Below are 25,868 nucleotides of genomic sequence, written 5' to 3'. Positions count from 1 at the left end.
TGGCCGTAAAAAGTATAACTTTTAGCAAAACTGTAACAAACTATTTACACTTGATCTAGAGTGAAACTGTAGTTCTGAATTCATATATCCCACATAACATACATACCAGGAAGCTGTAGAAGAACTCGTGCACGAAAAGGCCCAGCATGCACACGATTACATAAACCACGTGATACAAAAACGCCATGTCCATTATGACAGCTCGGTAACCTCGGGTGAAGGTGCCACGGTTTCCCACGAAACTCACCAGAAAGACCACTTTATTGCACAACTGTCGCAAAGAAACAGACAATTACCAGCCTGGATTAGCCACTTAAAACATTTGATAAAAACAATTGGCTTTATGCACCTTGGAACAGATCACCGCTCAGAAATAATGGCTGTTTCCAGCATGTTTATCGCTAGCCCGTCACGCTGCTGAGGCACAAATAATGGTGATTTGACGGATTGAGAGAGCAGCCGGTTAGAATCTATTTAGCTAAAATAAAAATGTAATAATTCTATCACAAATCCTGTGTGACAGTTTAATATCCAGGTAGGGGCACAAATTCTCTGCCGCTCAACAAAAGGCACCAATCTGTCTTATTCACTCCCCAATGCCCCGATACGACTGTGTCGCCGGGCTTTAAAGTTCTGGACAACGCAGTGAAAAATGCATGTTTTGTTTACTGTAGCTGTATCGAAAGTGTTTGTAAGTGACATTTACTCGATAAGTAATCATGGAACAGAGCAAAGTGAGACAGCATGAGGCTGAGAGTTAATATCAAACCACAGCTTGCTTTTCATGAGCCAAACGGCCGTGGAATTTGCTGAATCTGCCTAGAAATAAAATCATGGCTAAGACACAGAAAGATATATTATACAGTTACAGCACAGAAAGTTGGGCTTACTTGACAAAGCTAGTATGACAGTTTTTTTTTTTTTTGTTGGATCCTAAATAATTTTGAACATGGGGAAGACTCTCTTATTTAGAAAACCTTTAAAAAAAGTTTTGGCCAACCGCTTTCTTCATTTACCAGTTAGGAAATTTGAAGGACAAGAAAGTAAGCACTGAGCAGGAAATCAGACCTTTTGAATTCTGACTGTAAAGGGAATTCGGCAGTTACTGTATGTGCTCTTTTGAAAAAGAGAATCTTTAATATCCCTTCTGAGATTTCAACAAATGCTATATATATTTTATGCTTTGTCTCTTCTGCATTAAAGCTATTTACCTGCCTGTCCGCCCCGTACAGTGAGCTGTGCACTCGCAAAAATTCAGCAATGCTGAAGCTGACAGAACTCCCGCACATGTGTGGGAGTGATGTCATCTCGGCCCAACCAATGATAGCGGCATGCGATAGAGACCTGGAAGCTGGCTGGCCCAAGATGTTAGTGGCCGGTAGGAGTTCCGGGATAGCGCATCGCTGGATTGAAGGTGAGTACAGTTATGTTTTAATACAAATAGCCAAACAAACAAAAAGCAGCTTAGAATTTAAAGAGAACATAGATAATACTAAAAATAAGAGGATGGGGGAAAATAGAGAGGGAGACAGATGAAGCAAATAAAAAGGGGGCAGTGGGAGCAAGAGAAGCAAGGAAATTCAAGCCAAGCAGGTCATAAAGAAAAAGGGACAGTATAACCATACAGAGTATGGTATAAAGGTAGCAATCAAAAAGCCCTCCAGCAAAATCAACAAAACCTTCTTGGAACAGAAGGTATTCAGATGCCTCCTCACACATCCCAAAAATAAGAATGGCTGGCTCGTTAGGTCCCAAGCCTTAGGCCTCATGTACACTGCTACTTGTAAACGGACATTTAGGAGCAATTGGGCATTTTTTTCAGAAGCCCCTGAACCCTTCTCTATGTTATCTTATCTGTCCATGTACACTGAGTCCTTTACAGTCATTTACAGGCAGTTGAGTTCAGTGTCGTTTTTTGAAAAGCAATTATTTGCGTTCAGGATGTTCAGAACGTGTGTTTACCGGCGTTTCAAACGCAAAACGAACGTGGTCACCTGCGTTTAGCGCTTGCATTTTTACTGTTTAAAGGGGAATGATTTTTTGACCTCTAAAAATGGATCTGAGCGCAAACGCCCGCTAAATGCCGCTAAACGCGGCATGCAAACCTCGACACAACGGGCGTTTTAAACGTCCTTTATGTAGCTGTTAAATTCCAGCGTTGAAAGGACTTTTGAAAATGTCCCGTGTACATTAAGCCTTAACTCTAAAGAAACTCTGGCTTCCATGCATTGCACTGATGATGGACAAGAAGCCTGAAACAGCAGTATGCAGTTTGCAATAAATGGTTATATAATATTAGTGTAGGTAGCACTATACACCAGTGGTTCTGGATGTGCATCTGGCTGATGGGGCACAGAGCAATGATTAGCATGGCTCTGCCTACTGTCCTGAAATGAGAAATAATTCTCTTATTTTTAGATATGTGATGGAATAGGACACGTGAATACCTTATGTTCTAAGAAGACTTTACTGTGTTATGCTTTAAAAAAAATATGCAGTCAGGGGTCACCATTACTGAAAACTATTTCTCAAAACAGAAAGGCAGCTGAATTTAAATGACATTTTCCCATAAAAGACTGACCTTGACCCCCCCCCCCCCCCACCCTTCCAGCCCTGAGTCTTCCTATTGATCAATGAGGCCACCCTTTACTTTCAAGGACTAACATAGAGGCCTGAAAGACACAATTGACCCAAGCTTGAGCTTTGCAGAAAAAGTCAACATCTGCATAATAATTTGTCTCCCTATATCTCCAGGTCTGGTAATCATTTTGGCAAGATGTAATAAAAAACAATAACACCTTTACCTATGCTCACTTTTAACTGCCCAGGACTGTCACGAGTTTGCTTTAAAATATATATAAAAAGCCACAACCTTTTTTTTTTTTAAATGTAAAAAATGTTTTTACAAAATCCAATTTACAATTAACAGCATATATTTTTTTGTATATAGTTTTAAAGTGGAGTTCCACCCTATTTTTATACTTACCTCCATCTTCTCGCTCCGGGTCACCTGAAAAAGAAATGGATAATCGCATATTTTTTTTTTTTTACTTACCTCGTAGTGAAGAAAAAATACTTACCTTACTTCCTTCTTCCTCCTTCCTCGGCCGCGGCCCGTCGTCACTTCCTGGCTCTGCAATGATTCCTGGGAGCTGAACGTCATAGCTCCCAGGAATCATTGCGCCTGCACCGGCCCCAACGTCAGTTCCGGGCCGCGCGCGTCATCCCCTTCTAAACAGCTTCTGGGCATGCCCAGAAGCTGTAGAGGGATGACGCGCGCGACCCGGAAGTGACGTCTGGGCCGGCGCAGAGCATCGTGGGACCAAAGAAGGCGGAAGAAGACGCCGAAGGGGATCTCGCTGGCTTCAAGCTGCCCACATCTGAGATGGCAGCGCTGGACAAGACGTTTGCAAGGTAAGTATTTGTCCTAACAGGTAAGTGCAACCCGGGACAGATCAGAGGCTAGCCATTGTGGAATGTACTAGCCCTGACTGTCCCGGGGGTATTAAAAAAAAAAAAAAAAAATCCAGGGTGGAACTCCGCTTTAATGTCTGTATTTTAGACATTGACACCTACTGGCTTTGCCTGTGAACGTGCCTTCCTCTTTACGAGTCCTAGTGTGGAGCTGCCAGGTTTGATTCGTAAACTAACCAATGTCTTCAGTAAAATTGGCTCTAACAGTGATTCCATGATCAGCATTCAATCAGAGTGCTGCCTGATCACTACTATGAGACCAGCGCTGTAGGAGACTATATCAGAAAACTAGAATACCCTAAACTTTAATGTAAAAATAACGTCTAACAAGGAACCTTATTTGCCCTCTTTTGGTCTGATAATTAAACCCTTGAAAGTATTTGAATGGATCTGTTGAATAAATGCAGAAAAATACCCGTAGATTCTGCCAGAAATCCTGTGAGCTGGTAACATCTTGAGCTCTCTGCCTGTGCTGCACTTAGCCGCCCCCCCCCCCCCCATGTTATGGATATGAGATGCAGGGGGGTTTTCTGTTGTTCTGTCCTAGGGTGACAACACTGCTGCATTTCCAGATACAGTACAGTGAGCAAGCATTGTCACCCTAGGGCAGGAAGTGTGTTTCTGGCAAGATCACACAGCAAAAAAAAAAAAGGAAGAAAAGCCTGAAAAAAAAAACACAAATGCAGCTGCAACAAATAAACTCCAGAATAAGAAAATATTGTCTAAATGCATGTATATTCTTACTTGAATCTTCTTATAGATCTATGCAGTAATTAAGAGTGAAGCTTTGCCTCCTCCTCCTTGCCAGCTTGTCTCCGCCCCCTCCTGTGGTTTTCTGCTGGCATCCAGTTGTGGGTAGAGTGCTGGGCCCCTCCTATAGCTCTACTCTCTGCACAGACTATGTACAGCACAGTAATGATTTCACTGCAAATATTGTGTAGTATTAACTAGGCTTTCAAAGGCATTTTCAGCACATAAATTATATTTTTGTACTTGGGATTAGATAAACTTATCAACAGATTGCAGAAGCCACTGATAGGCTCTTAGTATAAAAATGAAGCCCCATCTTCTCCCATGCACTGTATCATGGTGAACAGCAGAGAGGGAAGGATGCATGTCTAGCAATTGCTAGAGATGGGACTGTAAATACCACTTGGAAACAAACTGAGAAGAAACTGCATAAAGAATAGAGTACTTATCCTATTGGCAGTTTTGGGAAGATTTTTTTTTTTTTTTGATGATTTGCGAAGCAGCAGCAAACCCATGAAGTAGTTTTAAAGTCCTGCAGGTATTGAAAACTTCAGATATTCTGCATTAGAGGAATCTGAAAGAAATCCCCTGCAGCAGATGAAAGTTTGTGAATACACAGGCCCCTGGCTGTTTGGCTGGCTGCCGTCTGTTTCTTATTGCTGTGAATGACTGTCAGGAGACGACCAGAATCTGAAAAAAAGTGCACAGCGGTTTCTGTATGTACCTATGCTGCTGGATCAAAGGCGTACTTACATTGGCGGCCCCTAGTAATATGAGAGTTGGGCCCAGCCCCAAGGTATAGATGGAGCGCAGCATCACCGACACCAGGAACGGACGAATCCCGAATGGTTTGGGAAAGAAGAACAACATGGCTGTGCAGGTGCCAACTGCTATCCAAAGCAAGACAGAGATCAACGGGGGTAGAGTACCTGCATGAAATGGAAAAAATATTCAATTATCACAGAAGCTTCACTACAAGCATCTTCTTTTTTAGTTAGTTGTTTAACTAGCAGAACTGTAGGCAGATAAAGACTGTTGGTGACTATATACAATGGATATAAAAAGTCTACACACCCCAGTTAAAATGTCAGCTTTCTGTGATGTAAAAAAAATAAGATAAAATTATTTCAGAACTTTTTCCACTTTTAATGTAACCTATAAACTGTACAACTTAATTGAAAACATTCTGAAATCTTTTAGGGGGGGGTGGGGGGGGGAGTAAAAACTAAAATAATGTAGCTGCATAAGTGTGCACACCCTCTTTTAACTGGGGATGTAGCTGTGTTCAGAATTAAGCAATCACATTCAAACTCATGTTAAATAGGAGTCAGTACACACCTGCCATAATTTAAAGTGCCTCTGATTAACCCCAAATAAAGTTCAGCTGTTCTAGGAGGTCTTTCCTGACATTTTCTTAGTCGCATCCTACAGCAAAAGCCATGGTCCACAGGGAGCTTCCAGAGCATCAGAGGGATCTCATTGTTAAAAGGTATGAGTCAGGAGAAGGGTACAAAAGAATTTCCCAGGCATTAAATCTACCATGGAACACAGTGAAGACAGTCATCATCAATTGGAGAAAATATGGCACAACAGTGACATTACCAAGAACTGGACGTCCCTCCAAAATTGATGAAAAGAGGAGAAGAAAACTGGTCAGAGAAGTTGCCAAGAGGCCTACAGCAACATTAAAGGAGCTGCAGGAATATCTGGCAAGTACTGGCTGTGTGGTGCATGTGATAACAATCTGCCATATTTTTCATATATCTGGGCTATGGGGTAGAGTGGCAAGACAGAAGCCTTTTCTTACGAAGAAAAACATCCAAGCCCAGCTAAATTTTGCACAAACAAATCTGAAGTCTCCCAAAAGCATGTGGTACAATGTGGTATGGTCTGATGAAACCAAAGTTTAACTTTTTGGCCATAAATCCAAAAGATTTGTTTGGCACAAAAACAACACAGCATATCACCAAAAAACACCATACCCACAGTGAAGCATGGTGGTGACAGCATCATGCATTGGGGCTGTTTTTCTTCAGCTCCAACAGGGGCCTTAGTCAAGGTAGAGGGAGTTATGAACAGTTCCAAATACCAGTCAATATTGGCACAAAACCTTCAGGCTTCTGCCAGAAAGCTGAACATGAAGAGGAACTTCATATTTCAGCATGACAATGACCCAAAGCATACATCCAAATCAACAAAGGAATGGCTTCACCAATAGAGGATTAAGGTTTTGGAATTGCCCAGCCAGAGCCCAGACCTGAATCTGATTGAAAATCTGTGGGGTGATCTGAAGAGGGCTGTGCACAGGAGAGGACTTCGCAATCTGACAGATTTGGAGTGTTTTTGCAAAAAAGAATGGGAAAATATTGCCAGGTCAAGATGTGCCATGCTGATAGACTCATACCCAAAAAGACTGAGTGCTGTAATAAAATCAAAAGGTGCTTCAACACAATACAAAGTATTAGTTTAAGGGTGTGCACACTTATGCAAGCAAATTTTTAAAGTTTTTTTTTTTTTTTATTTACCTCCCTCCACCTGAAAGATTTCAGTTTGTTTTTCAACTGAGTTGTACAGTTTACAGGTCACATTAAAGTTCGAAAAAGTTCTGAAATGATTTATCTTTGTCTCATTTTTTTACATCACAGAAACCTGGCATTTTAACAGGGTGTGTGGACTCGTATACAGTGTCTCACAAAATTGAGTAAATATTTTATTATATCTTTTCATGTGACAACACTGAAGAAATGACACTTTGCTACAATGTAAAGTAGTGAGTGTACAGCTTGTATAACAGTGTAAATTTGCTGTCCCCCTCAAAATAACCCAACACACAGCCATTAATATCTAAAATGCTGGCAACAATAGCGAGTACACCCCTAAGTGAAAATGTCCAAATTGGGCACAATTAGCAATTTTGCCTCCCAGTCATGTGACTTGTTAGTTTTACAAGGTCTCAGGTGTAAATGGGGAGCAGGTATGTTAAATTTGGCGTGATCACTCTCACGCTTTCATACTGGTCACTGGAAGTTCCACATGGCACCTCATGGCAAAGGCCTCTCTGAGGATCTGAAAAAAAGAATTGTTGCTCTACATAAAGTTGCCCTAACCTATAAGAAGATTGCCAAGACCCTGAAACTAAGCTGCAGCATGGTGGCCAAGACCATACAACGGTTTAACAGGACAGGTTCCACTCAAAACAGGTCTCGCCATGGTTGATCAAAGCAGTTGAGTGCATGTGCTCAGTGTCATATCCAAAGGTTGTCTTTGGGGAATAGACATATTCCCCATTGCTGCAGAGGTTGAAGGGATTGGGGGTCAGCCTGTCAGTGCTCAGACCATACGCTGCACACTGCATCAAAATAGTCTGCATGGCTGCCGTCGCAGAAGGAAGCCTCTTCTAAAGATGATGCACAAGAAAGCCCGCAAACAGTTTGCTGAAGACAAGCTGACTAAGGACATGGATTACTGGAACCATGTCCTGTGGTCTGATGAGATCAAGATAAACGTATTTGGTTCATATGGTGTCAAGCGTGTGTGGCTGCAACCAGGTGAGGAGTACAAAGACAAGTGTGTCTTGCCTACAGCCAAGCATGGTGGTGGGAGTGTCATGGTCTGGGGCTGCAAGAGCACTGCCGACATTGGGGAGCTACAGTTCAATGAGGGAACCATGAATGCTAACATTTACTGTGACATACTGAATCAGAGCATGATTCCCTCCTTTCAGAGACTGGGCCGCAGGGCAGTACTGTATTCCAGCATGATAACGAACCCAAACACACCTCCAAGACTACTACTGCCTTGCTAAAGAAGCTGAGGGTAAAGGTAATGGACTGGCCAAGCATGTCTCCACACCTAAACCCTATTGAGCATCTGTGGGGCATCCTCAAATGGAAGGTGGAGGAGCGCAAGGTCTCTAACATCTACCAGCTCCGTGATGTCATCATGGAGGAATGGAAGAGGACTCCAATGTCAACCTGTGAAGCTCTGGTGAACTCCATGCCCAAGAGCAGTGATGGAAAACAATGGCGGCCACACAAAATATTGACACTCTGGGCCTAATTTGGGCTTTTTTTACTTACTCACTTTTGTTGCCAGCGATTTAGACATTAATAGCTGTGTGGTGATTTATTTTGAGGGGACAGCAAATGTACACTGTTATACAAGCTTTACACTTACTACTTTACATTGTAGCAAAGTGTAATTTCTTAAGTCCCCGTTCACACTGGGGCGACCTGTGAGGCGACCTGGTCGCCTCACAGGTCGCCTTCCATAGGGAAGCTGCGGACCCGTTCTAATAGGAGCGACACAAGTCGCTCCGACTTAGAAAAAGGGTCCGGAGCTTCTTTGGGGCGACCCGGAGCGACCGTCATAGACTTCAATGTTATGAAGTCCGTGCCGGCCGCTCCGAGGTCGCGGCGCGCTGCTCGCACCGCGACCTCAGAGGTCGCCCCGGGAAGTCGGATCGCCCCAGTGTGAACGGGGCCTCAGTGTTGTCACATGAAAAGATATAACAAAATATTTACAAAATTGTGACGGATGTACTCACTTTTGTGAGATACTGTATGTTTTTGAGGGGTTTTGTTGGTTGTTTGTCCATATCACTTGGTGAGTTAGGAATTACGAGTGCATGGATCACAGTTATAAGCACATATGGTATATATGGTAGGATATTGAACAACCCAACACACCACTGTTAGTGGTTTTAGTAATGCAGGAGTTAATTTTAACTAATTTTCAATGTATATTGTATATTAGATCTGTACTTACCTGCTTTTATTAACTGAAATATTTATCCTGTTTTACTGATAGGACTGCCTTTTCTGTTAAAGTGTTTGTAAAGGCAGGGGGATTTTACCTTATTGCATTCTACGCATTACGGTAAAAACCTTCTGCATGCAGTTTCCCCACGGCCCCCCTAATACTTACCCGAGCCTGATCCAGCAATGTGCAGGAGAGCAAGGCTTTACAATCACTTTAAAGCAGTAATAAACCCAAAATATTTATTATATTGCAGCTTACCAATTCTAAGATGTGATTATATTGCAGCTTACCAATTCTTAGATGTGATGGCTGTGTTAGTTTTCTTTTTTAGGCTTTATTTCTTCTTTTTTCATTTGGTGATCTGGCCAGTAAGTCTGTGTTTTTCAACAGAAAAGCACTCTTGTAGTTACAGGGATGAGAAAGACCATTTAATACTGACAGGGGTGATTACAATGATCAACTTTTTTTTATTTATGTAAAACCTTTATCCCAGAAGGAAAAAAAAACAATTTGCTGTAACTGATTAAAAAATATTAGCTGTAGTTCAGCTTTAGGCCCCTTTCACACAGGCGGACCGTTCAGATCCGCCTGTCCGTTTTTTTGGCGGATCTGAACGGTCCCCCCATGCATTCCTATGGGATATCGGATGTCAGTGGAGACATGTCCGCTGACATCCGACCCGATCCGATCCGTCAAATCTGGACGAATGGAAACCCTATTTTCCATCCGTCCAGCGGATCGGATGGGATCGGGTGAGAACGGACTGAGGGTCCGTTGACATCCGATTTCCCCCATAGAGATGCATGGGGAACTGTCAGCTGTGTCTCCGCACACAGCGCGGAGACACAGCTGTCCTCCTGCTGCTCAGCGGGGGATCGGCGGCTCGATCCCCCGCTGAGAAAAACGGACTCCGTCCAACGGACGGAGTGTGTGAAAGAGCCCTTAGTCTGTTAGTGTATTTAAATCTGTTATTACTTAACACTCCGGTTCCGAGACTGATAATGGAGCTGTCCAAATATGCCCCCCTGTGCTCCTTTATTAAGAGTGGTGTCTGTATAATACAGGGGGTGTGTTATTGGCCAGATCACCAGGGGAAAACAAAGGGGAAAAAACCCTAAAAAAAAAAAAAACTAATACAACCACCACATGGTTAACTGCAGAATAATAAATTTTTTGTTTTAGGTTTAAAAAAACTTTAATAAACATATATTGTTTTTAAAAAAAAAAAGGGGGACACTGAATTTTTGCATTCACCAACAGTTATCTTTCTGCACTTGCAGAAAAAATGTTCTTAGCCTGAAAACCAAAATGTAGCAGCCACCACATCTCAGAACTGGTATGCTGCAATCTATTACATTTTTGTTCTTGGGTTTAGACATGCTTTAGGTGAACATTACAGGTCCACTTTAGGACTTCTGCTTTGTGACAATCCTCAGACATGTTGCTACAAGTGTATCCGAGATATATTTATATTCTTAACGATATGAAGCAGTGAAATCCCGAGCGGGCCAGACAAGTTTTAATCACATCATTACCAGGGAGATAAAACAATGGGAATTCAGATGCAAACGGGACCCAGGACCTCTGTACGCAGCGTCACTTGTCACTGCGCCTTTATCGGCTTCTTTGGTTCTATAAGGAGAAGTCAGAGCCGTGACTATATTTAGGATTTAAAGTGACAATCATTTCCCTTAACGGATCCGCAATACCACTGAGACTTTTAATGAAACCCAGTTTAAACGCGATAAAATGTGCTGCCAACATGACACGTCCTATCTTCGCCTGTGACCTGTCACTCTCGTTTCCTGCAGAAGTCTTAATAGGAAGCGACTGATCAATTTCCAGGCCTAAAACTGTGTTTTCCTATAAAGTGATGTTTTACATTCAACTTCTTCATTAAAGTAAGAAAGTTAAAACTTGCTTGAAAGAATAAAACTTTTATTAAAGTAGAACTCTGCTAAGGACTGTAGGAATCTTAGCTGACCAGACGATCGGAAAATTACTATTCTGTTCTCTTACCATAAATGGGTCACCATGTCTTTAACGATCAGACACATGTGGGAAAAAAATAAGACCAATGGGGATTTACTAAGGGCAAATAAATTGTGCACTCTGTAAGTGCAGCTGCTCCAAAGCTTAAAGCGGAGTTCCACCTAAAACAAAGAAAAATACATAAAAATACCCCCGGGACAGTCAAGGCTAGTGCATTCCACAATGGATAGCCTCTGAACTGTCCCGGGTTGCACTTACCTTTTAGAAGAAATACTTACCTTGAAAATGTATTGTCCAGCGCTACCATCTCAGGTGTGGGAAGCTGAAGCCAGCGCAATCCTCTTCTGCGTCCTCTTCCGTCCTTTTTCGGTCCCAGGATGCACTGCGCCGGCCCCGCCCCGCCACCTGCACCGGAACTGACGTCGGGGCCGGTGCAGGCGCATTGATTCCTGGGAGCGATGACGTTCAGCTTCCAGGATTTATTGCAAGCCAGGAAGTGACGACTCGCCGTGGCCGCCAAAGGAAGGAAGAGGAAGTAAGGTGAGTATATTATCTTCTAAAACAAGGTAAGTAAAAAAAAAAAAAAAAAAATTGCGATTATCCATTTGTTTTTTAGGTGACCCGGAGCAAGAAGATGGACCGAAGGTAAATTTTAGGGTGGAACTCCACTTTAATACATGAGATGAAGCTTCACACTGCAAATAATATGCAAGAAAAATTAAAAAAACAGCAGTATTGCTTGCACATGATTGGATGACGGCAGTCAGCAGAGCTCTAGAGCTACTGCACTTGCAAAGTTCATAGTCCATTTGCCTTTAGCAAATCCACCCCACTATGTGGCCCCCCCAGCTCCTCCTTAGCATGGCAGAGGTGAGCAACTTTGAACCAGGAACAAATAAAACTGCTCTGATCATGCTAAACTTCATCTCCAGAAGGAGATCCGCGGAATCATGATTTTGCGGTCCCCATATACTTCCTGAACTGAGATGCCAGCTCAGAGATGGCACAAACATAAAATTTATGTTGCCTGCACAGTTCTTGGCAGCTCCTGCTGCAGCCTCTCACCTTGTAACTGCTACAAATGTAGAGTAGTGATCATTGGAAAGAGTAAATTACTATTCTGCCTGCAACAGACAGATAAGAGGGTAGTTATGAAGTGCTCTAGCAGACCAGGCCTCGTTCACAAGGGCATACTTAAGCATTTGCGAAGGGCCATGTTTACCTACACTGGATGCACAGGTGCTTTGCACATCCATGTGCAGGCAGTCCCATTCATGTCTATTGGGACTCAGTGGCTGCATGGACACAGGTACAGCTCCATATTGTATGGTACAGTTTCATATTTTATGGTACAGTTCCATATATTAGTATGTGCGCAGTGAGAGTTTGGGGACATGCACCCGCACAGATGTCAAATTGGGAGTATCAGCTTTGAATGTGCAGTAGAGATGGGCCGAACACCCCCTGTTCGGTTCCCAGCAGAACTCCCGAACAAGGGAAATGTTCTGACATGAACAGCGAACCCCATTGAAGTCTATGGGAGCTGAACAGGAAAAATCAAAAGTGCCCATTCTAAAGGCTTATAAGCAAGTAATTGTCCAAAAATGGGTATGGGGGTCTGGGTACTGCCCTGGGAAAAATGTATCAATAATTTTTTTTTTTTTTAAACTTTGTTTTTTCAGTAGTAGTGATTTTAATTATGCTTAAAGTGCAACAACAAAACAAAAAAATTCCTTTAAATAGAGTCCCTTAATGTACATGTAAAGTGACACATCTGTAGCATGCATAAAACATGCTACAGCAAAAATAACATTTCTAAAGAAAAAAAAGTTTTACCCAATCAGGGCGCAGAATGCACTGTGCATCGGGGCGAACACCCTGCAAATTCGAGTGTTTAACAAATGTTCGGCCCAAACTCATGCTTTGGCTGAGCCGTTCGCCCATCCCTACTGTGCAGCCCCTGCATCCCAGTAGATGCATGGAACACCTGTGCAGGCAAACTCGGCTCTTTGCAAGGATGTACAAGTGGTACGTTCGTGTGAAAGAGGCCTAAAATTTTGAATTTTCTTTCACATTCTGTTTTGGTGATAATGGTCAGCAGGAAAAATAGGTAAATAAAAAGTGTTTGAAACCTGTAGACAGCACAATTTGGGAGACCTAGGAGGAAACTGCAATCAGAGAAGTGAAAAATTTGACCATATGCTACTCTCGTCCCCTCTCCAAGCCAGCGTCTGCTTTCAGACCAATCATTAATATTTATGCCTGAAGCTGGACCTGAAATCATTTCGGCTGAAGCATGCCTTCACATCTGACCGTCCGCTGACGTCTATGTCTATGTTTTAGATGGTGAAGGAAGCCGAGTCCTTCAGCAGCACGTAGACGTGATGTGAAAGTCAGCGGTGTGGGAGGATTATGACACCAAATAAAGTCCTACATTAAACAAAGTTCACACAATGTATCATTTGTTATTGTCAGAACCAGTGAACAGAGGAAGGACAGGTCACTAGAGGGAAGAATAAGTATAGTAAGGAGGAAGTATCTCAATGAGATGGAGAAGTAGCAAATTGAGAATTTTGGATCTGCATGGCCGGAGACGGAGGAGGAGAAGAGGAAGTTCTCATTCTCTGGAAAACCAAATTTCAAGGAATTCCCTTACTGCTGATGCAATAGGACACACACGACTTATTCTGAGAGCCAGGTCAAGATTACAGTAAAAATAAACCTTTGTTGACCTGGAAAAAACAACTTATTTAATTGTATATAAACCCAATCACTAACCATTTTCCAGTAAACTATTATTTTATTTTTTTATAGGAGAATGCAGTTAAAAATAGAAGGACTGCAACATTTGTCTAGTGAAAGAATACAAGAATAACAGTGTACAATTGGTTAGTATAGATTGAGAACAAACTAGGACTGCTTGTCTAGGGGTGAACCTTAAAGTAGAACGCCACCCAAAAGGTCCTCCTTCCCTTCCCCCATAGTTGGGTACCTGCCAAAACTAGTCTAGGCCATCCCAGTAGAAGCAGTTCTCCCCTTCCCTCCCCACAGTCTTCTGGGACACATCACAGGTCCCAGAAGACTGCGGGACCATTCACGTGTGCGCAGTGGTCAGCCGGCTGTAAAGCTGAAAGCTACATAGCCAGCTGCCCGCAGTTAGGATGCGGGTGCCAGGAACCCAAAGGCTAGTGAAGAACTGGCCCAGGTGAGGACGGTGCTGGATCCCTGACAGGTAAGTGTCCATTTATTAAAAGTCAGCAGCTACAGTTTTTGTAGCTGTTGACTTTAAATTTTCTTTCAAGTCTGAACTTCCTCTTTAAAGTGATTGTTACCCCCCCCCCCCCCCGAAAAATCAAGCTTCTACAAGCTGTAGAATAGCGCTTTTGCCTTTTCAATTGCCCCTTTCTATCTTCTACAATACCTGGTTGATCCTGCCTGGTCCTGACTTCCCACTGTGAGCTGACCACGCTTACCATGGCTGTTGAGCCATGAAAGTGTGGTCAGTTTACGTGCCTCCGTCACCCCAGCTCTCCTCTGTGCGCCCATCTCTGCATCTCCCCCTCCCTGTCAGTTCTGTGGTCAGGAGTGAGAACATGATCTCCTCCACTCCCCTCCTTGCCCCTCTCCTCTCCACATCGAAATGCTCTTTTCACATCGTCAATCTGCGGTCACGTGACTGCCCAGCTGATGTCAGAGGGGAAACTCAGCCCCTCCCACTGTAGTCCATGCATCAGGGAGCGAGAGTGGCAAGCAGTCACGTGACCCCACATCGGCAATATATAAAAAGCTATTTAGCTGCTGATTTTAAAAAAAACACACACACTGTGCAGCAGATCTTCTAATTGCAGAGGGGCTGACAGGAATTAATAATCGGCTTTAACAACCCCTTTAAAAAGGAACTGGATGAATGGCGATCAGTGTAAGAATTAACAAGTCAAGGAAAAAGGGCGTGAGTCCTTGGTCATTGGGTTATAAAACATATATATCAATTTAAGTGGATGGTAAGATGTTAGTTGGGAGGGTCATTGGTTAGCAATCTGATTTGGTACCACTGGATATATTGAAAGCACTGTACTATAGATTGTTGAGTATCTACAGGCAAGGTTTGAATGAAAGATTCCCAAACTTCAAATCATTTTTGGACCCATGATTCCTTACATATAGAAGTCTCCACCCATTCCATATGTAAATCATAGGATAATTTAGCTATAAACAACAAAGTAGTAGGGGGTAGAGTAGAGTAGATACACTGATGAATGATGGTTTTCCATTCTACAAGGGATAGAACGATAAGATGTTGTTTACACCCAGTAAATTATATTACAAGTTTCAATGCTTCTGGCTCCTGCTCTCCCAGAGCTGCTTCCCTGAACTACCAGTCTTCAAAGGAAATAGTTAACAGAGGCTCTAGACTGCAGAGTCCAATCTGTTAGCTTGGAGAAATTAGGGGGAGGGGAGTGCCTTGCCACCCTGAACTATGGGCCTGTGTGTTTCTGTTGATGCACACAGTGTAGGGAGACAGAACTCTAGTCCCTGCATGCAAGGGTAACTCCATAGGTTGCTGCAAGAGAAAGGGGCAGCAGTCGTGGCACCAGCTTAAACTGAAACATAGGCAAAGAATAAAGGATAAAGAAGCAAAATGATCAGTAAGTGAATAAATCCGCTAGCTGCTGGGGGTTTAAAAACTAGGCCACGTTCACACCTGGGGGATTTTACAGAGCTCAACATAAATGAGTACACCCCTTTTGAAAAGTAAGATTTTTATCAATATATCAATGAAACCAAGAACAATTTAAAAAATTTTGACAAAACTGAGTTTTATAGAACAATTGTTTATCTCATTACATGGAAGTAAGGTTAATAATATAACTTTGATTACAAAATCTTCAGTTTTACTCCAATTAGTTAATGAAAAAATAAATACACCCCACAAAAAAACTACTACATCTAGTATTTTGTATGACCTCCATGAATTGTAAGGCCAGCACTAAGTCTTCTAGGCATGAAATTAACAATTTGGCAACATATTGCAACATTTATCTTTTTTCATTCTTCAAGAACGACCTCTTTTGGAGCCTGGATGCTGGATGGAGAGTAATGCTCAACTTGTCTCTTCAGAATTCCCCATAGGTGTTCGTTTGGGTTCAGATCTGGAGACATACTTGGCCACTGAATTACTTAAACCCTGTTCTTAGATGCAAGTTTTGGATCATTGTCATAACTGAAAAGTCTACGATGATCAAGAGCACGGAGTGATGGTAGCACCTTCTTTTTCAATATAGAGCAGTTCATCTATGAATTAATGATACCATCAATAAACTGCAGCTCCCTGACACCAGCAGCACTCATGCAGCCCCACAGAAGGACACTGCCACCACCATGTTTCACTGTATCACTGTAGGTACCATGCATTTTTCTTTGTACACCTCACTTTTGCAACGCCATACAGTTTTGAAGGCATTAGTTCCAAAAACATTTATCTTGGTCTCATCACTTCAGAGTACAGAGTCCCAGTAGTCTTCTTCTTTTTCAGCATGGGCCCTGGCAAATTCTAGGAGGGCTTTTTCGTGCATGGGCTTTAGGAGAGGCTTCCTTTGTGGACAACACCCTTACATGCCATTCCTCTGCAGTGTATACCATATTGTGTCACAGGAAACAATCACCCCAGTTTGGATTTCTACTTTTTACCTAGTTAACTGCAGTGAACTTGCATGTTGATTTTCTTCAACCCTTCCCATCAGAAGATGCTGTCGAGGTGTTAACGTCCGTGGACGGCCTTCACATCTCTGTTAGATGGTTGCAGTTCCATCTTTGTTAAAATCTTGTATCACTTTTGCTATAGTATTCTGACTGATAAAGCTTTGCTGATCTCCTTCTAGCCTTCACCTTTCTTGTGTGAAGAAATTATTTTCTTTCTCTTGTGACATTTCTTTTCCATGTGATGCTATTGCCACAGCATGAAATGATAAAGGGTTTTCTTTTTAAGTAACACCCTTTTATAATCAATTGTCTTCTGGACATCGTTTTAATGAATAGATAGACTCACCTGTACAAACCCAATTCCAAAAAAGTTGGGACACAAATTGTACAAATTGTGAGTAAAAAAGGAATGGACTAATTTACAAATCTCATTAACTTATATAAACTTATATTTTATTCACAATAAAATATAGATAACAGTTCAAATGTTGAAAGTGAGACATTTTGAAATGTCATGCCAAATATTGGCTCATTTTGGATTTAATGAGAGCTACACATTCCAAAAAAGTTGGGACAGGTAGCAATAAATGTACATATAAGGAACAGCTGGAGGACCAATTTGCAACATGATTGGGTATAAAAAGAGCCTCTCAGAGTGGCAGTGTCTCTCAGAAGTCAAGATGGGCAGAGGATCACCAATTCCTCCAATGCTGCATTGAAAAATAGTGGAGCAATATCAGAAAGGAGTTTCTCAGAGAAAAATTGCAAAGAGTTTGACGTTATCATCATCTACAGTGCATAATATCATCCAAAGATTCATAGAATCTGGAACAATCTCTGTGCGTAAGGGTCAAGGCAAGAAAACCATACTGGATGCCCATGATCTTCGGGCCCTTAGACGGCACTGTATCACATACATGAATGCTACTGTAATGGAGATCACAACATGGGCTCAGGAATACTTCCAGAAAACATTGTCGGTGAACACAATCCACCGTGCCATTCGCCCTTGCTCTATAGGCCAAAAAAGAAGCCATATCTAAACATGATCCAGAAGCGCAGGTGTTTTCTCTGGCTCATTTAAAATGGACTGTGGCAAAGTTGAAAACTGTTCTGTGGTCAGACGAATCAAAATTTGAAGTTCTTTTTGGAAAACTGGGACGCCATGTCACCCGGACTAAAGAGGACAAGGACAACCCAAGTTGTTATCAGCGCTCATTTCAGAAGCCTGCATCTCTGATGGTATGGGGTTGCATGAGTGCGTGTGGCATGGGCAGATTACACATCTGGAAAGGCACCATCAATGATGAAAGGCATATCCAAGTTCTATAACAACATATGCTCCCATCCAGACGTCGTCTCTTTCAGGGAAGAGCTTGCATTTTCCATTTCCATTTTGACAATGCCAGACCACATACTGCATCAATTACAACATCATGGATGCGTAGAAGAAGGATCCGGGTACTGAAATGGCCAGCCTGCATTCCAGATCTTTCACCCATTAAACATTTGGTGCATCATAAAGAGGAAGATACGACAAAGAAGACCTAAGACAGTTGAGCAACTAGAAGCCTGTATTGGACAAGACAACATTCCTATTCCTAAACTTGAGCGACTTGTCTCCTCAGTCCCCAGAAGTTTGCAGACTGTTATAAAAAGAAAAGGGGATGCCACACAGTGGTAAACATGGCCTTGTCCCAACTTTTTTGAGATGTGTTGATGCCATGAAATTTAAAATCAACTTATTTTTCTCTTAAAAGTATACATTTTCTCAGTTTAAACATTTGATATGTCATCTATGTTGTATTATGAATAAAATATTGAAATTTGAAACTTCCACATCATTGCATTCTGTTTTTATTCACAATTTGTACAGTGTCTCAACTTTTTTGGATTCGGGTTTGTAGTTGAATTCTTGTTAATTAGGATTTTGTTGTCTAAAATTTAGCTTTGCTTCCAAGACTTTTGTTGGGGTATATTCACTTTTGCAACATGGTCTTGACTGAATTTGTTAGGAAAAAATATGTTTTAGTGTGAGCAAATTAACAAATCTTGGTTGCAATCAATGGCTTCATTTGTGGGAGTATTTTGTAGTAGTTTCCCATAGAAAATGTTGATTCTGAAAGGAACATAAAGGTTTTCTGACAAATCTGTTGGAGTGTACTCATTTAAGCTGAGCCCGTACCTCTAAAACGCTCAACAAATCCCATTTATTTCAATGGTCCCTGTTCACATATGAGCATTCTGTCACCTGAAACAAAACATTTGTTGCTCAAAAAAGTACATGAGCTTCTTTTAGGCAGATTACAAGCATTTGCATTTTTGGCCCCCTAGACTTCAATAGAAACACTTAAGCATTTTGCAAGCGTTTTGTTGCCCGTTTTCTGCTTTACCAGCAGCCCTCCACCCCTAATTCCCTAGCTCTCCCCTCCCAACTGTGCTTTATTTTGGCTAAACAAAAATGCCTGAAAGTCACTCTGCTCAAGTGTGCACAGAGCCTGAGGGTTTAATATCACTTTAATGCCATTTAAACTAATTTTCAATATTCCAATTTCAATGTTCCCAGACCACCATATTACCGACAAAGGCAAGTAGGGAACATAAAGTAGTGGTAGCCCCAATCACTAAAACATCATAACATTTAATATGTTTATGGAATGGAAAAAAAATATGTTTATGGAATACCAAAAGTAATTTTCAATATTTTAAAGTCTGCAGTTTTCATTAAAATAATCACTGGTGGTCTTGCCATGAAGGACCTTGTTCAGGTACTTCCTCTTTTAGGGTGTCAATGCTCTATCCCTTTCTCCTAACTGCGCTCCTGTGTTGTTACCCTCTCATACAGATTTCCGATGGAGACTAGAAATGGCTGTTTCAAAACACATTTTTGCAGGCATTGGTCCACAGACAGCTTGCATCCAGGGTCAACTATCTGCTGGTAATCACCACATGGGTGATAACATCTAAACGACCATTAATAGCTGTGGGAACTGTCAGGCTCCTATTGATTTCAACGAGGCTTCCGATTTACACCTATTCAAATAGATTCCCACTGAGTTTTTTATACAAAGGGCCCCATCTGTAAGTGTAAATGGGGCCTTATTCCTTCTCCCCTAGAGTTAACAAGCATTTACCCCTAAAGTGAGTGTGCTGAGGGGTACTGCAAGGGTAGTTTTTTTTTTATTCCTGGTCTTTAAGCACTTACTTACCGCTGGACGTCATATGACGTCCAGGCCTTTAAGTGGGGATATCTGAATGATGCCTGCAGCTGCAGGAATCATTCAGATACACTTTTTTTCCCGCGGGCGATTCCCTGCACAATAAGAACAAGTTGTCTTAGAATACGGTCAATTATGCCCCGTTTCCACTGAGAGGTACAGTACGGTTCGGTTTGGTGCGGTACGCAATTTTTGCCGTTTTCATTGTCCATTGTACCCTTATGTTGGGGTACCAAGCACATTAGTACCGTACCAACAGGGTGGAGCAATACTGTTGAGGTAAGGTACTGTTGGCGGGGGAAATGCAAGCCTGATCAAGGTGTACCGTACAGAACCGTACTGAACTGTACCGAACCGTTCCGCTCAGTGGAAATGAGGCATAAACGTCTCTCGGCAATACTTCTTGATAAACAGGCCTTGTTTGATAAAACCTGGGAGCCCTGTATCAAATACTTGTTGGATGCTTTATAAGTTGTTACTCTGGATCCAAATAGGGTGCACTCTTCACTGTTTTGCCCCTTTCTTTTTTCTCCTTTTTCTTTCTACTCTCTTTCCTTTCTGTTTCTCTTTCCAACGGATGTCATTATATAGTAGGAAATCATGGTATTCATTACTTCTGTAATGCATCTTTTTCTGGTATGCGTATTTGGAATATTGAAGAAAATACATGCTAATGTTGTATTTTTTCATTTGAAATATTTATTAAGGCCTCTTTCACACATGCTGTCCGTTTGTCCCTTTTTCATCCATCCGTTGACAGATGAAAAACGGACATTAATGTATCTCTATGTAAAAACAGATGACAACGGATGATCATCCGTTAACATCCGTTTTCATCCGCTTCCGTCAATGTCCGTTTTTTTGAACTGATAGATGCCCTATTTTTCATCCGTCAAAAAAACGGATCGGACGAAAAACGGATGACAACGGATGGAAAACGGATGACAATGGACGAAAAACGGATAACTGACAAAAAACAGATGACAACTGACGAAAAACGGATGAAAAACGGATGACAACTGACGAAAAACGGATGAAAAACGGATGGAAAACGGATACATTTTGACATGACTGAACTGAAGAACTGAATGGACCATATGTATGAAAGGGGTCTAAAAGTTATTGGAAAAGAGTTATGCTTTATTTTTGATTGCTAACATTTTTTTATGATTGTTGGGATTTGGTGGGCTTCCTGTTTCATGGAAATGATATGTATAATAATGTACTTTTTTTTTTGATTGCCTGCAAAGTAAATATTTGTTGCCTGTGCTGATCTGCTTGACAACCTCTTTACTATAATTGTGAAAATCTAAAAACCCTGAAAACAGCCCAATGTCCACCTGAATAAGCATGCACGCAGCAGGCTCACAACACTGTTGCTAATTGCAGGGCAGCCTGCCACAGGAAGTGCTTTTACTGGCAGGATCTCTAGGCAAGGGAACTCTGCAACATATTCCCAAAAGATGATTTGGAGAAGAAAACTGTATGCAGTAAGATATAATGGATAATATAAAAAAAAAATAGATCTGGGAATTTACATAAACTTATTTTTTGCAGCCTCTATACATGTCTGCTTTTATCAAAATGAATTAATTTAGATCGCACAAAGGGATTCTTTCATCTGCTTCAGTTTGCAGCGTCCATGTGCATGAGCCCTATAAATAAATCCCGTGACACAGATCCTAAGACACTGCAGGTTCAGGTGTCTTCTTCCTCTGTAAGCAAGGGTGACTACAGTAATCATGAGTACACGTGAGACAGCCGCCTCTAACCTTAAACTGGTAATGAATATTTATGCTACTTTCTGCACAAACAAGGCCTCCTAATAAGACAGAAGAAGCTTTTTCTGTACAGCTTGGAGACCCAAGGGGCCAGTGCCTCGGCTTAGACACGTGCAGGCACATGTGGAACATAAGCCGAGCAGACATCATGTGACGGGGTCCCTGAAAGAGCTATTATGAGTGGACGATGAAGAGAAGACAGCGGGCTTAGCTGTTTGCTACCTGCCAACCCTCCTGCAGAAAACACACCCCAACACAGAAGGGAAAGATATTTGAGGACTAATCAGGCAGCAATAATGTAACATAATAAACTCTGGTTTTAATGATAATCTGCATGCACATTGTCTACAATGAAATAAATACTCATCTCTTAATATATTTGACAAATGGTTTCCTGGATCTGCACAAGCTGAAAATATGCAAACTAGCAACTCACTGAAAAAGCACAAGCATATTTAAGGTGTATGTATAGGCCAAACATTTTTTAGCTTTGGATAGAGTGTGGAAGGGTTAGAGCAGGGGTGCCCAACCGGTGACCCGCGACCTTTCTGTTCTGGGATGGTGGGTCAGCAACCACGATCTGGGCTTGCCGACCCCTCATCCCAGAGCATAGGCCAATGCTTCCTGTATAGTGCCAGCTCCTGTCACAGGTGGAGTGATACCAAACCGAATGCACTCCGCTTGAGACAGCAACAGCTGGTGATACCTAAATTGAAGACTGTTAATAAAGTTCAATTTATTACTAAAATCACAGTGTGTATATTGGCACATCTGTTCTGCAGTCGTTACAGGGCTGCTTTCAAACTGATAGATTTCTATAACCTGCAGGGTTTGGGTCGCTTTCCGAAAGGTTATTTATTTATTTATTTTTAATTTATTTTTTTAAACAGCTTGGGAATCGTAGAAACTGACATGCTCCTCTTTATGGCGAGATCTGGGGTCAATAAGATATGTAGGAGAGGGCCGGCTGTCAAAATGTAATTGCCACAACTTGATCTTCATCCAACCCCTCTGCGTAGTGTGGATTGATGTCAAAAACATATATTTATGGCCATCTTAAACCAGTTCATCTAATCCTTTCTGCCCTGGTGGAACCCTTGAAAAAAGATCTCAGGGAAACCCTGAAATACATTTTCTGATCAACAGCTCACAGCACGTTAGTGTGGTCAGAGAGTTGTAGATATAACAAAAATCAGGTGTAGATATAGCAATAGATAGAACAATAAAAAGAAAATGAATGCAAAACTCTGAATGCAATACAAATCTGGAAAATATTTAGAATCCAGCATGTATAACATGTTCATGCATACAATAAATTACGATACCAGGCTTAAAGACCATGCATGGGGCAAATTAAAGAATACGATTTGACCACGTAATCCTAAATTTAGGAGAAAAAGAGAGTAGCAGCAAGAACACACATTGGTAGTAGTTAGATAGTCAAGATATTTTAGGGCACAATTACAATTTAATTAAACATGAATTGAGGGTAGACAAAAATGAATTTAAACTAGAAAAAATAGAACCTTTATCAAATCAAGTAGGTTACATAATATAGCCATTAAAACCCAATTAGCATCGGGGTGCTTTTATCCAAAATTATCTCCGATAAAATATACTTTAGTTGATATATTATCTAACTTAATATTAAAGTCAAATAAAGTTTCTGTTTTTTTTTTCCAGTTTCAATTCACTTTAGTCTACCCCAATTCATTTTTTTTTAAATTGTTTGCATTTTATTTTATATTTCGAAATAATTTTGTCCATTTGATTTTAAAGCCACGGTCCATTTGAGTACATTTTCGGTTTGCTCCTATCTGGAGGTCATTTTAATATTATAATTTGTCATAGTATAATAATGTTTATTAGAATTTCTGATTAATGATACATTTAAAGTAGAAGGAAAGGCTACAGAATAAAGCTGGCCATAGACTGATCAAAATTAGTCCGCATCAGCAGAGCCTGGACGAATTATAATCAGTGTGGCAGTCCCAGCCCAATCAGTCAACTTCTGTAGAACTGACATGCTGGAATACTTTTGTTGGTTTTCTGATGGTAGGTCCCACTGTCAGAATACAATGTCCTGGCAAGGGGAATTCCTCCATCCACCTTGTTTGTGTGGATGGATAAATCTGTTTTATTTTTTGGGGTTTTTTTTTCCATTCAGTCTGTACACTAACAGTGTATTTCCAGTTTAAACCTACTTTAAAATGTTGCTCATTGCCATACATGCATTTCAATATGAATTCCTATGTACTTTGCTCCTCTGTGTTTATGTGCAGCTGCTGTGGCTGGTAGGAGGGAACTCTCTGCCTCTCTGACAATGTCTACAGCAGTGGATGCCAGCAGGTAAAATCAGCACCGTTGTCGGCTAAGCACATTACACAAAGGAACTGAAGTTTTTTAGTCATGTAACTGCTTTGAAAAATATGAAGAAAAAAGGTATTTAAATAGCGATTTATGCAAAAATGCACATGGGGCAATAGGGAGGTAACATTTTAAAGCCTTTTTAAACCCTTTCTTCTGTTTTAATTGTGTTTTATATATATATATATATATATATATATATATATATATATATATATATATATATATATAAATTAATGAATTTCAATATGAATTGACTGACATAAGAATTTATATTTTTTCATCCTTTCTTGCATCCGTTGTGTAGCTCTGATGAAAGGGGGTTTTTGAGCCCCTGAACGGCATATGCAGTTTTACAGTATGAACAAACTTTAAAGTGTTACTAAACCCACAACAGAAAATTCAGTCTGTATATGCAGTAAAGCATGCTTGTTACTCACTATAGAACTTAAGGGATTATTTATTGGCTGTTTGATCCTGTCTGCTCTGGTCCTCCCCTTTTTACACAGTCCCCAAACCACCTTCTGATAGAACCGAACCTTGCACATGCTCAGTTTGGTGTGTAGAGAGTTTTTTTTTTCTTGGGAGGGTTCATGTGATGAGCACAGCGCCAATCAGCACTGTTCAGAGGATCAGGGGTCCTGCAGCCTCATAAGACAATTGGGGGAGAATGAAAACTCCTCCTACAAACTTTAACTAGACACTGAATGAAGTCAGAAGACTGTTCTAACTGCTGATGAGAAAAGGTATTTAGCAGTTTATATTTACTAAAACTATTGCATTTCCATGTTCTGTGTGCTGTGGGAGACCAGATATAATAAATGCAGGGTCCTGGGTTTAGTAACACTTTAATGTAAAAGGTTGTTGGACTGTTTGGTCTGACACTCTTATTAGACTGACAAGTGTTCTAGCCTCTTCCCGGTCTTTACAAAATAAAAATTTAAATTAAAAAAAGGTTAAAAAAAATACCCTTTAATTCGCTTTACCTGGCTTACCAGCATTGTAATACCCTTTACTAATTTTTTTTGCAAGTTTAAAGTGTCTCTAGTAGTGAGGAATTAGAACTGGTGTCAGGTTTTTATTTCTGGGAAGATTATCCCTCTCTATTTGCCACTGGGCCAGAAGAAGACAGAAAATCCATATACCAAATAAAAACAAAAATAACTGAACTTTAAAAAGGTTTCTCTGTTTTCCTGTAAAAACCCTGTCTTGGGGTACATCACAGGACACAGAGCACCATCAAATTAATTGAAGACAGCAAACATCTTTCCCAGAAATCTCAAGCAGAACCAAATTAAGGGACTTTCTAGAAACCTAAGAGATTCCACCTGAGATTAAAGGGACAATATTTTCTCCAGTGGAAGTAACAATTTGGCCTGTGCCATGTTTAAGACTAAGCCCAAATACTCCAGGCATTGCACCGGAACTAGAGTTGACTTCTGAAGGTTCAGCACCCAATATAACTTTTTGCACCATATGATAAACATTTGATGTCAAGATCTAAGCCAATTGCTCTCTGAGAAGCAGGTCATTCAAGGTACCCCACAATGGGATCCTGGGAATGAATGGGAGCCTTCAACAAACCCTGACCTGGAGCTAACATCTTTGTAAACACTCTGGGTGAGAACTGAATGGCATTGCAACAAACTGGTAGTGGTGATCCTCCACTGCAAAAAACAGAAAACATTGGTGAAGCTGAAAGATTGGAAAGTGCTGGTAGGCATCCTTGATATGGACTGATGCCAGGAAGTCTTTCTGATGAAGGGAAGCAATCACTGACTGTGAATATTCCACCCTGAATTTCTGTATCCGCAAAAATTGTAGG

General features: G+C 41.2%; 1 protein-coding gene across 1 annotated transcript in view; it reads right to left on the bottom strand.

Annotated features, from left to right (window-relative positions):
* The window catches only part of ITPR2 (inositol 1,4,5-trisphosphate receptor type 2), a 611,059-nt gene that overhangs the window by 89,590 nt on the left and 495,601 nt on the right, over positions 1–25,868 (bottom strand). Inside the window, exons 49-50 of the mRNA XM_082252924.1 lie at positions 4,978–5,153; positions 107–271 (exon numbers count right to left, since the gene is read on the bottom strand). Of these exons, the coding sequence (XP_082109050.1) occupies positions 107–271; positions 4,978–5,153 (341 nt within the window). The remainder of the gene's footprint in view (positions 1–106; positions 272–4,977; positions 5,154–25,868) is intronic.

This window comes from Pelophylax lessonae (genome assembly GCF_965119305.1).
Source record: "Pelophylax lessonae genome assembly, chromosome: 4".
Lineage (NCBI taxonomy): Eukaryota > Metazoa > Chordata > Amphibia > Anura > Ranidae > Pelophylax > Pelophylax lessonae.
Note: the sequence above shows the minus strand (reverse complement) of the source record. Positions and strands in the feature narration are given on the sequence as shown.